Source organism: Phocoena phocoena, chromosome 21 (genome assembly GCF_963924675.1).
Source record: "Phocoena phocoena chromosome 21, mPhoPho1.1, whole genome shotgun sequence".
NCBI classification, from domain to species: domain Eukaryota; kingdom Metazoa; phylum Chordata; class Mammalia; order Artiodactyla; family Phocoenidae; genus Phocoena; species Phocoena phocoena.
In genome coordinates, this window is record NC_089239.1 from 14335284 (window position 1) to 14348334 (window position 13051).

The 13051-nt window shown below is 47.7% G+C and overlaps 1 protein-coding gene across 1 annotated transcript; it reads left to right on the forward strand.

The window, feature by feature from the left end:
* Window positions 1-7428: 7428 nt before the first annotated feature.
* PPP1R3B (protein phosphatase 1 regulatory subunit 3B) lies at window positions 7429-8283 on the forward strand. Its single transcript, XM_065900047.1, has one exon. It carries the CDS (start codon window positions 7429-7431, stop codon window positions 8281-8283), a length of 855 nt encoding a protein of 284 aa, XP_065756119.1.
* Window positions 8284-13051: the final 4768 nt, after the last annotated feature.

The following is a 13051-nucleotide window of genomic DNA, read 5'->3' on the forward strand; positions in this document are numbered from 1 at the left end:
CAACTATACGTGCGGTATTCTGTGAGATGGGTATTGGTCCTTTGCCCCAATAACAACTTCATAAAAAGGATTTTACTGTATTCCTTTCACAGTAACACCTGGACCGTGATGGGCACAAAGCAAGCGTTCAGTAATTACTTACTTTCGACACTATCGCTGGAGCTGGGGATACTGATCCCGAAAAGGCTCCGCCTAAAACGGAGGGGAACGCATTTGGCATTCTCTTGGGGCTCCTCTGAGCTCCACGTGTGATGGGGGAAGTAACTGTCATCTGCGAACCCCCGGTAGCTGAAGTGTAAGACAAAGGCGGGGCGGGCGGGACGGCTGAATGCAACTGCAACCAGGTCCGCGGGTGTAGAATGACTTTGCCCGGCTAGGACTTTGCCTAGGGAGAGGGAACTCTGCCAGCCGCCGGCGTCCAGCCCTCTTGCTGTAACGGGATGCTAGGCTGTAGGAAAGTGCCTCTGCCCCCTGGCGCCGGTCCTCGGGCTTCTGATGAAATTATGACCCACCGCCCTCTTCGCAGGCCCTGGACGCCAGCCCTATCACTCCGGGCGCGCAGCCGATCACGTGGCGCGGCGGTGCTCTAGAGGACCGCGGCTCCACGGCCATTGGTCGACGGCGCGCGTCCCGGGTGCGCCCATTGGCTGTGGGGGGCGTTCACGTGAAAGGGGGTCTAGGATAACATCCCGAGTGGAGAGAAGTGGTCGCAAAGTTAAAGGGAGCCGTGCGGCGGCTGGGAGACCGAGTCCCGTGTGAGGGGCCGCAGGGAGGAGGCGGGCGGGCAGCTCTCCCGCACGGACGGATGCGGCTGCCCGCGAAGGGTGCCGACCTGAGCCCCGGCCCCCGCTCCTGCCGTCGCCGCCGCTGCCCCTGCCACCCCGGCGCGGATGCTGCCGCGGGCTGGCGCCTCCGCACCTCGGGGCTTATGAGCTGTACCAGGTACGTCCCTCCCAAGCCCGCAAGGCCGGCTGCCCGGCCGCGGAGACGGCGGCGAGGGCGCGTAGCGGGGGCCCTCTTTGGTCGTGCCACCTACACTTTCTCCGTCCAACTTGCAATTACACTCTGGGAGTGGGACACTTTAGAAGGGCTCAAGGAGGCTGTTGCTTCCACGTGGGGAGGGCAATCCAGGGACCAGAGGTGGGATGGAGCCTGGCCGGACCCACGTGATGCACCGAGGTGGGGGTCCCGGCCGCGACGGGCGGCCCGGGGGCTGGGGGCTGGGACTTCAGATACTCTTAATCCCTATTGTGACGAGTTCGAACCTGACACAAGGCTTTTCCACCTGGGACCCGACACTTCTAGAGAGTGTCCCCGGAGTTGAGCGATGGGGTCTCAGCACAAGGGAAAGTCGCTTCGTCTCTCCCCCGGCCTCGATTTCCCGGTACAACGTAGGGAAACACACTTGGTGATCTCTCAGGCCGCCGAGGGCGACGGGACACAGGACGTTGTGGCGGCCGGGGCCTCCCGGAGCAGAGCCACCTCCGGTTCCCGGTCCCCAGACGGGCTGTCCCGGGCCAGCGGGGGCGAGGTGGCCGCGCGGGGACGCTCTCGTGGCGCCGCTCCGCCTCGGGTGGCCCTGCTGCCCCGCCCCGGTGTGATAACTAGGGCTCCTCCTCCTCGTCGTTTTCCTCCCCCTGCCGGTCACAACTCCGGGAACCCAGCCCAAGGCCTGCCTCCCGGACACACCGAGGCTCACGTAGTCTGGTGGCGGCAGCCTCCCCTGCCACCTCCCTCCGGGCATTCCGATGCAGCGAGCCAGCTGGAAAGGGGGCTTCCCCGCCGCCCAACAGGTGGGTTCCGGACAGGCGAAGGACCTCGGGGAAGGGTTGGGGGCGGGGTGCAGCCCGGACCTGGCGGGACCAGGACACGGAGGGCAGGACGCTCTGGCCTGTGTCCTGTTCGTGCCACCCTTTTGAATCCAGAGAAAGGGGTGTGGAAGGGACTCAGTGCAAAAGAGGGGGTAGGGGGCCCAGAACATACTAGAAGATTTGGGCTCTGTCCTGGTATTGTTTTCCGCAGAGGAGGAGAAAGTTGAAGACAGATTTGAGGACTTGGAGGGTTGCTAGAAGATGTTGGAGCCTGTGGTCTGCGTGGTCAGGCCTCCTTGGGAGACCCAGGGTCCAGGAGAAGAGAGTGTTAGGGCTTTGGGGGCTGGGGTGCAGAGAAGAGGAAATAGTTCACTTGGCAGGGTTATCCAGGAGCCAAGACTAAAGTGAAGACAGCTGGAGGACTGACTACAAAAGTGAAGTTGAGGTATTTAGGGGAAAGTTAGGGAGAAGAGAACCATCAGGCAGTATTAGCAACCAGGAATGTCAGAGCTGGAAGGGATCTCAGAGGAGAAAGCTCAAGCCCAGAGAGGTTGAGTGACTTGCCCCAAGTGGCACAGCCATGTGCAGGTATTCCTAGGCCAGTGCACTGTGTTTCACATTGAACATTTTTAGATGGCAGACACTGCCATTTTAACTTATCTCTTTCCTATAATATGCCGCCTCATCCACAGATATTTATCTCAAAGATGCTTTGGATGATGGTGACAGAATAGAGGAGTCCAAGTGGCTTCTAGGGCTGTGAATAAGGGCCCCATGGTCTGAGTACCAAGGGAAAGATGCCAATTTTACTCATACTGTGGCAGCCAAGCCTTTTGGGAGGGAATAAAGAAATGCCGAAGGAGTAAGTGGCCGCGTCTTTTAAAAAATTATACCTGGTAACCTGGTTGCGAATGCTTACTTAATGCTGTTTCAGTGTTCCTGTTGGGTTCTTGGTGCGTCTGATTTTTCTGTCTTTTCTTATCAGAGTAGAAGAGAATGGAGGGGGCAATGTGTTGGCCTCAATACAAAAGAAAGATTTGCTTCCTATAAAAGGCACAGCCAGAGAGTCAGTAGCTCAGCCGCCTGAAACTGTGAAGGTCGTGGGGTTCTTTTCTGTACAAGTCGATAGTTTTTAGAGAAGAATCACCACAATATCTAACCCTGGCTGAGAGGGTCTGTTGTTTGTCACTAGAGGAACACGGAAAGCATTTATGCAAAACTATCCATGTTCTGTCTTTGCATGGCGTGTTAGGGTTTGCCCTCTTTTGACCAGAAACACTGAAATCTACCCTTGGTGCATGTCCAGTCTCTCATGGGGCAAAATTGATCTCCTAGGCATCTATTTGGAAGCAAAGGTTTTGAGAATCCGTTCTGGTCTGAGTAACAGCTACTCACATTCTCATGACACGGTCCTGCAACAAACTGGTATCCAGGTCCCATGTCATGGTGTGCTGGTTAAACTGTGTGTCCACATCTCATTCTGGTTTTTCTCCAGACCAGCCTTGGTGACTCACATTCCCTGGCTTGGGCATGAGAAAGGCAGAGCGGCCTAAGAGTCTGTCATAAGAGGGGCCCTGAGGTACAGCCTGATGCGTCCTGTGTTGGAACTGATAATTTTCATGCCATTTGAGGACAAAACACTTGTCCAGGTGCCTTCCTTTCAGGGATTTAGGAAACTATTACCTTGCATGTCTCCGTGGCTAGGAGTACGTCTGGGTGTTGGTCATCCCTGTCACGGTCCATGCGGGAATTTCTGAGCAGATGATCAGGAAGGCTTACACCAAACCAGCACTTCAGTGCACCAGTTCTTGGAGACCAATCTGGTTAATAAAAGCTGGAATGTACCTGTGAGGATAGGCAAGGGAGCCAAGAGTCAGATTGCACCCTCTACTGAAGCCACCGGGGTTAGTGACCTCCCCTCCAGTGCTGGTGACACCAAAAAAGTGAAGGGATTCTGGGTAGGGGTGCTTGTGCAATGGGCCTGGAGCAGGAGCCTGGGAGGAATGCCTGGGCCGCCAGGTGGTTCACCTTCCTTTTGCCCTCCATGGAGAATGCTGCAAAACCAATTCGGCTCCAGAAAGTGCCAGTGGAATTGTTTAATTACCTCTGGCTCCGACTCCAGCTTCACCTCCTCACCCCCAGTTCTTAAAGCTTGGTGATAAAAGGGATCTCAGGGGCATGTTTATACTGCTGGGTCCAAACACTGAAACTTTACCAAGGCCTTCAACTAAGCCTTTCTAACCTGCAGGATTAGACCTTGAGAGTGACTGCAGTCCACTGCAAGTGTGCAGATTCTTTGCCTGATCTCCTTGTTTTAGAATTGTTTCCACAATAGCTTGAGAGTTTCCCAGTCATTTTCTAATGAGCTGTTTTAAGGTGGTTCTGGAAAGCATGCCTGAGGATGGTTTGCAGGCCTGCGGGACACTCGTAGAGAGCTTGCAGTTGACCTTGTGCTGACTCAGGCAGGGAGGAAGCGGCTACAACAGAGGAGGAACCCCTCCTTCCTCAGTTCACACCCAGGTTGTCAGGGGTGGGCAGAGTGGGGGTGGGGGGCTGGGATGCAAGACTTTGCCTGCTGTTTGGTTATTTTTAATTAACATTTAATTTAAAAAGCAAAAACTACCTGTATTAAAAGTAGAACTGAACATGTGATTCCAGTGCATTCTAACAAAGTTTTGCAATGAACAGGGGAAAAGAAAAATTCAAGTACTTTGTAAGTATAGGGTTTTTGTTTTGTTTTTTTATGTTGGACCCTCTGACTTTTTTTAAAAAAGTTGTCTTGCCCAGTTCAGTCAGAACTTTCCTTTCCAGAACAATTGAATGGGTATAAGAAAAGATAATAGGGACTTCCTTCGTGGCGCAGTGGTTAAGAATCCACCTGCCAACGCAGGGGACACGGGTTTGAGCGCTGGTCCGGGAAGATCCCACATGCCGCGGAGCAACTGGGCCCGTGCACCACAACTACTGAGCCTGCGCTCTAGAGCCCGCGAACCACAACTACTGAGCCCATGTGCCACAACTACTGAAGCACACGCGCCTATAGCCCATGCTCTGCAACAAGAGAAATGAGAAGCCCACGCACCACAACAAAGAGTAGCCCTTGCTCGGGGCAACTAGAGAAAGCCCGCGCGCAGCAACGAAGACCCAACGCAGCCAAAAATAAATAAATAAAAGAATAGATAAATTTAAAAAACGAAAGAAAAGATAATAGCCAATTTGCTCCTAAAATTTTTACTTGTTTAACTTTGTTAGAGGAGAAACTATAAGGCTATTTAAGGATATTTAAAGGATAAGATGTTTAAAGGATATTTAAATATCCTTATTTAAAGGATAAGATATCCTTTAAAATGCATGTTTAGATAACTACATTATGGCTATAAGTTAAGAACATTTAGAAAGGTTGGGCCTTTTCAGACTAATACAGGTATTTGTATTATTATTGTTTTGTCTCTGAATGTCTGTGTTTCCCCACTTGGTCACCACTAAGTGATTCCTGCATCCTGGGGAAGTGCTGGGTTTTTTGGTGGTTGTTTTTGAAAATGGGATCAAGCCCAATACGTCTTCATCCTTTCTCATTTTTAAAATATATTTGATTAAACGAAATCAGAAGTTGAAAATGAGATATTATTTATTGGACTGATACTATTTGTTGGACCAGTGGTCCCCACTCTTGTCAGATGATGAGCGGCATTTTGCCTGTCCTTCTCCTGAACTACCGCCATCACCCCACAGCACCTCCCGGGGTGGGGGTGCGGGGGTAGGGATCGGGAGGCCTGAGAGCTGGTACCCCAGCACACCACCACACACTGACACCTCTGCCGTAGTGAGGGGAGATATGTTTCACAACTAATCGAGATCTGTGTGATTCTCAGGCTAGAGACTTTAATCCTGATTTCATCGCCGACTTCCTCAGTTAGCCCATTGGATCTGTCAAATCAGAATATCAATTTGCCATGGTAATTAGAATAAAAATGGCTTGGCTTTAGTGAGGCAATAGCGTTGGGTGGGTTTTGGGCCTTACAAGAATCTTAAGATATTTGAGGTGTTTTATTAGATTCATTTTGTTTTCTTGATTAGAGAAGGTCTATTATTTTAGAAAATATTAGAAAGTACAAAGCAGGAAAACAGAAATTTCCTGAAATCCCATCACCTGGAAAATTCTGACAGTTTTAATTATATCACTAGTCTTTTTTCTGTGCATATACGTAATATTTTTCCCTACAAGTCTAGTCTCTATGTACAATTTATCTTCTCCATTTTCTACATTAATCATATATTATAAATTTTTATGCCATTTAAATCTTTTTCCATATAATGGTTTTAATGATATTAAATTGTATCACATGGATATGGTGCACTTGATTTAATTGGATACCTGTTATTGGTCATTTAGTTTACTTTCTCACCCCTTTTCCCTCCATAATGTTGCACTGAACATTTTAGTACATTAACCTTCGCGCATTTTTAATTATTTCCAAGATTAATACCTGTATGTGATATTAGAACCGAAAATGATGATTTAGAAAGGTTGTGACCATTAAGACTAATACAGGTATTTGTATCATCTTTTAAAATTCTTTCCTAACTCACTAGGTAAAAACAGGCATTGTCTTCTAATCTAAGTTTCTTAAGTTACTTGTAATGCTGGACACTTTGCATATTTATGAGCCACTTTTAAATTTCTTTCATGAATTGTCTATTCATGCTCCTTGCTCATTTTTCTACATGGAATATTTGACTTTGTTATTGTTTTATAAGAACTCTTTATGAAAGTATTAAAACTTCGCTGCCGTGCTTTTTGGAAAATGTTTTCCCAGTCTTCGGTGTTTTGGTTTTACTTATATTTTTCACTTATAGAAAAACATTGTTTTTATGAAGTCAGATTTAATTAATCGTTAGCATGATTCTCTTTGCTTTTTATTCTTACAGAGGCTACTTTCACTGTAGAAAAACACAATTCTTCACTGATACGAAAGATTTAAAAATACTAAACTGCTGGCACTTTTTAAAAGTAAGATATACTAGAATATAAAAATCTACTGTACATTGAATGAAAGCAAGTGTGGGTCTGTCTTCACTCCTGATTCCCAGTCTCTGGCACCATGCCTGGCACATAGCAAACACCAATCAATATTTGTGGGAGGAATTAATTTCTTTTTATCGGAGGAAAGCAGTATTTACCAAACTGCATTCAGCAAGGTGCTCCACCAAAAAAAAAAAAAAGACTTTCGTTGTTTGGGATAAGTTTAGGAAATTCGGCAAACAGCACGCTGTTTTCATTATTCTCCATGGCCCATCAGTATACTGACGGCCCCAACAAGCCCTGACAGGGAAACCCATGAACTAGTTTTAAAACCAGTGGTTCCATACTTCTGTGTTTGTTTTAACCTTGGGCCTCTTCCCCCCGCCCCCCACTTTACACTCTTAATCTCCCCTGAAACCAGGGTCACACTGGACCACACCTGAGGTAATATTGAGCTGTAGCCACGTGGGCAAAGATGAAGGCAAACGTAGTTCGCTGGTCCCTGTCGGGGGGATGAGCCTGAACATCTGTCTGACCTCCTTGCTGTTTCTTTTCTTCCCCTTGGCCAGGGTTCTAGCCTGCTCTAGCCCCGTGATGGCTGTGGACATTGAGTGCAGGTACAGCTGCATGGCCCCCTCCTTGCGCAGAGAGCGGTTTGCCTTCCAGATCTCCCAGAAGTCAAGCAAACCCCTGAGGCCTTGTATTCAGCTGAGCGGCAAGAATGAAGCCAGTGGGACGGTGGCCCCGACCGTCCAGGAGAAGAAGGTGAAGAAGCGGGTGTCCTTTGCAGACAACCAAGGGCTGGCCCTGACAATGGTCAAAGTGTTCTCCGAGTTTGATGACCCGTTAGATATTCCACTGAACATCACCGAGCTCCTGGACAGCATTGTGAGTCTGACAACAGCGGAGAGCGAGAGCTTTGTGCTGGATTTCTCGCAGCCCTCTGCAGACTACCTGGACTTCAGAAATCGGCTTCGGACTGAACACGTCTGCCTGGAGAACTGCGTCTTGAAGGACAGAGCCATTGCAGGCACGGTGAAGGTGCAGAACCTCGCATTTGAGAAGATGGTGAAAGTCAGAATGACATTCGACACCTGGAAAAGCTTCACAGACTTTCCCTGTTGGTACGTGAAGGACACGTACGCAGGTTCAGACAAGGACACGTTCTCCTTTGAAATCAGCTTGCCTGAAAAAATTCAGTCTTATGAGAGGATGGAGTTTGCCGTGTGCTATGAGTGCAATGGACAGACATACTGGGACAGCAATAAAGGCAAAAACTATAGGATCATCCGGGCAGAGTTGAAATCCACCCAGGGAACAGCCCAGCCACCAAATGGACCAGATTTTGGAATAGCTTTTGACCAGTTTGGAAGCCCTCGGTGTTCCTATGGTCTGTTTCCGGAGTGGCCTAGTTATTTAGGATACGAGAAGCTTGGGCCCTACTATTAGTGACGGCCTGGGATGGAGCCGGGCTGAGTGGGTGCAGAGGAGCCGAGCTGCATCACCCCAGGATGGAGATGGAAGCCCAGAGAAAAGCTGAACTGCCATCAGACACAGTTTTCGAAAAGAAAGGATCCTAGTCACTTTTTTTCTTCAAGCAGGCAAGCCAGCCAGGCTTAGATCACAGAACTGGGTTCACACTCAGAGGAGATGGGTGTGCGGTCTGTTTGGCACCCGCGTGGTGGCAATGAGGGTCCGAGCAGGATGGTGCTGGAAACAGTCTGGACAGGACCCAGGCCTGCAGGGAGCGCTGGCCAGGCCGGAGGATGGTGGCTCAGTGACGAGGAGACCCTCTCCCCTCGGGTGTGGGAAGTCAGTCCCCCCGGCCCCCTCTTCCTGTGGTCTTTCCCGCCCACCCAGGGCCTCCCCGCCTGTTGCAGCTGCCCCGTGTCTACGTGGGCTTCACACTTTATCTCTGTGTGTTTGATTTTCTTCCACAGTTCATCTGCAGTTCAGGAAAAGATAATAAAGGCAGATCAGCTCATGACACAGACAGGCATTTCCTTTTGCTGACCCCACTTAGATATCCCAGCAGAGGACGACACACCAGCTATGAAAAGTCAACCGGCTGCTGTGCGCTGTCACCAGCCATGGCAGGCTGGTGCCAGGCAGGACAGTCAGGAGGTGGACACTTTTAGCTCCACCTCTTGGCGCTGGGGGGAACTTTCTAAGCACTCTTACCCTGAGTCACCCGAGGGCTCAATTACAAGACTTGCTGTAACTTGCCAAGCTGGTTTGCCCGTGTCTCTTTCTTCATGAAAGGATTTTAGGATCTCTTTTCCTGGAGAGTCATCTTTTATGCTGTGCTCAGGACGTTTGGATTTGCAGATTAAGTGTATCCTCGGCACCTTCAGGAAGTGCTTGGTTGTATCTTGACTGTGATTTACAACCTCCACGTTGTAAACAGCACCTTACAAGCCCCCACGGACTTTGACTTGGTTGTTCTTACCTATGGTATGTGGGTACGTAAAGGGATAGGGGAGAAGAACCTCACCGAGTTCTCAGATGTCGTTTTCGCTGTTTGCCAACTCTGAAATATCAGATATTATTTGTTCTTAACCACATTGGACTAAAGCATTAAAAGTCTGTTGGTTCATACTGTTGTGAGACTCCTGGGACTCTCCTTGTCAGATGGACCCCCAAACCCTGTGATTTTTCTTGGGCAAAATTGGTTGGTCTTTGGGGGTGTTTAAAAATATTTTTACATGTGTATTTGTAGAAGGTTGGGGTCTTTTTCTGTTCTGTTTTTGTTTTTGGAGCTTAGCTAAATGACTGCCTCATTTTTCTTTTGCCTGACCTTACTAAAGTGAGGTCTTCCTCAGGGAGGAAGGAAGAGGGATGCCCCACTACCTGGATTTGGGGGCACAGCTCCTGGACTCTGCAAGCAAAGAGTCTTCTTTCACTTGCATTATCCAGATCAGTTGGAAGAGACCTCCCAGCTTCTGTGGCTTTGTAAATTAGCATCAAGCAGGTCTGGAGTGTCTTGGCTCCTAAAGTTTTGTGGTTGGGTTTTTTCTTTCTTGAACTTTAAAAAGTTTTGACTTTTTAAATGCTCTTAAGTGGTGTTCCACGGAGTTCTTGTTCCTAAAACTGGCTATGACTAGTCTGCAATCTACTGCTTTATTTTTTATGTCTCTCCTAGGTGGGCAGCACTGGGGGTTACATGATAATTTATGGGACAGTCACATTTTTTATTTTATGCTGACATTGGGCAGAACTGGGATTTATCTAAGCATGTCTTACATCAGGTACACAGACGGTACTCCCTGTGTTACAAATCAGGTGATCAGAACTATTATGTAATAGTGTAAATCTACACCATGGGAAGCAAAACTGATCTTATATAGGTCATGAATTTATTTTGCTTTAGGAAGTCCCACCCTCCTCCTCCAGTTTATGAAGGGTACAAGGTGTACTGTCCTTTCCCTATTAACAGACCGAAGGTATCAAGATCGTTCCCTGTTCGTAAGAAAAATGCCTCAAGTGACTTCTGTATGGTTTTCAGTAATAAGGATCTTAAGGCATTCCCGTGTCAGGATTTGAAATATGGTAATTCAGTGATAAGTATGTCTTTTAAAACACCACAAACGCTCCCCCACCCCGCTTTCCTCCCAGCTGACCCCTGCTTTCCTGCCAGGGGCACTGGTTGCCAGCCCCCTGCTGGTGCACCTGGGTTGCTCACCCCACCAGGCAAGTCCTCACCTGCTGGCAAAGACGCTTCTCTGACTAAAGCAAGTGCCCGCCCGAGGTCCCTGTCAGCATGGTCATGCAGTGAGGTTGTAGCATCTGAAAAATAGTCTCCTCTTTACCAATCAGTCTGTCTCCTTTTGGGGCGGTTCTGTCCCAGGAAATCAACAGATGGCCTCAGGACCTGCTCCTTCTTTGGGCCTTCTCCTTGTTCATAGCTCACCGGCAGTAGACAGGTGACACACTGCAGAAAGTGACTGGTTTCTTTTTTTTTTCTCACTTGCAAGGTCATAATGTCACCATTTTAATTAAGGAAAACAGCTTTTTTTTTCTTCCAGTGGAAACAGCTTGAAACTAAATTGATAATTCTTACAACCGGTACTAAACAAAGGTGGGGAAAAAAACCCAATCAGAACTGATAACAGCAGGTCAACAGCAGACAAAGAGCAGGGAGAAAGGGAATTTTCCATGCAAAGGAGATTGTGCACGTGGATAATTCAAGGCCACAATCATTTTCTACCCCCAAGTTTATGTGTTGTATGCTTTCTTTCAACTGAATTACTTTAATATTGTTTGTGTCCATGATTCATTTACCTAGCCAAAAATAGGCTCACCAATGAGTTTTGCAGCTGTCCTTTTTTTTTTAACATCTTTATTGGAGTATAATTGCTTTACAATGATGTGTTAGTTTTTGCTGTATAACAAAGTGAATCAGCTATACATGTACATACATCCCCGTATGTCCTCCCTCTTGTGTCTCCCTCCCACCCTCCCTGTCCCACCCCTCTAGGTAGACACAAAGCACCGAGCTGATCTCCCTGTGCTATGCAGCTGCTTCCCACTAGCTATCTACCTTACGTTTGGTAGTGTATCTATGTCCATGCCACTCTCTCACTTCGTCCCAGCTTACCCTTCCCCCTCCCCTTGGAAAGTGACAGGTTTCTTAGTTGGAGATATGAATGCAGCCTGACCTGTAGGTTTGACCCTCAGACAGCTCTTGGTTATGATGACACGTGGCCCCCTTCCCAACTTGCCCCCAAAGGACCAGCCTTCTGCCGCTGGTGCAGCTGTCCATGGATGGGGAGGCAGCTCCATTTCTGTTTCATATTTATTCCCCGCTATGTCCTGGGGAGCATTTGCAAATTAGGTGCAATAAATAAGCTAGACTATCTAAAGACAGATTTTAAACAATAAGCTTTCAGTGTTTCTTGGAAGATGTGAAGCATTTGGGCGAGTTTGTTTGCTTTTTTAAAGTATTCTTGTTATAGGAGAGCTGGTGAGAAACAATGGAGTTATGTAGTTCTCCAGAAATTAAAACAATTTCAGAGTCAAGGTAGAGTTTATTTCTCTCTAAGATTTAATTTTAATGGTGGCAAAACATTACTCTCTCAATGTTTCTTAAAGATGTAAATCTTGAACTGCTAAAAGAATGTTTTGTGGTTTTGATCTTTGCATATAATTTGCTTTTTTTAAAAGAAGCGTTACTTGTAGTCACTGGGACATTAAATGGCTTGTATATATATGTTTATAAACCAAAAAAGTGTTTGCTTACTTTTCAGAAGTGCCGTTGGCTAGGTCTTCCCTCTCAATGGACAGTGAGTGAAAACCTCGGTGTCTTTCCTGTTTTCCACATGTTAAATCCCTCGAATGGATGTGGTGTGCTGGAGAAAGCACATGGCTGTCGGCTCTGGGAGGTCCTGATGGCCTGTCTCTCCCGAAATGATCACTGACATTGGGGCTAAGTTACACACACAGTGGGATCTCCCAGGGTCATCAAAGACGACTTGCCAGCGTATCTTCGCTTCCTGAAGCGGGACACCTCTGGACGGGGAAGGACAGCTGTGCTGACGGGCAGCTTTTCCTTGTTATGGTTGTAAAGCGTTGCAGCCTAGGTTGTAAGGTTGTGAATGTTTTTACAGTCTTGTTTATCAGTTCCTCGAGTCGGCTGGACCCATGAAGACTCCAAGAATGCAGCTGTGATGGTGGTGGTTCACTCTTCCTTCTATGTATGTGAATGTAGAAACGGAGACTCATCTTCATTTTCATGCCTAAAAGTGCCTTGTTGAGAAAGTTCCACAGGTTTTAAAAAAATAGATATTTTTGTACACAAAGTTAAAGGGGAAATGCACTTTAAAATCACAAGAATGGATGCCTTTTGTGTGGTGTAAGAGAGTGGTTTGTCTGAATCTCAAATGCAAAAATGTAATAAAGGTTGAAAACAAAACTGAAAGTGTCCTGTTTTAAAACTGACTCTCTTCTTAGAGTCAGAGGCTGGGGAGGAACATTTTCAGTCTGTGTATTTCCACATCTGGAATGCCGGTTTCCAAAAGGGACAGGACACAATCAATGGCTAAGTAGAAAAGCTGTAAGGTTCAGAGGGAGGGGGGTAATTGCTTTCTAAGTTGTACAGCAGCCAAGGCTGGGTACACCTAAGAGAGTGATTGCTAGGGAAGTGGTACAGGGGCCCGTGTTGTTCTGAATCATTTTTAATGATCCAAGGGCAGGTCTCTTCCTACCCTGTCACTTGCTC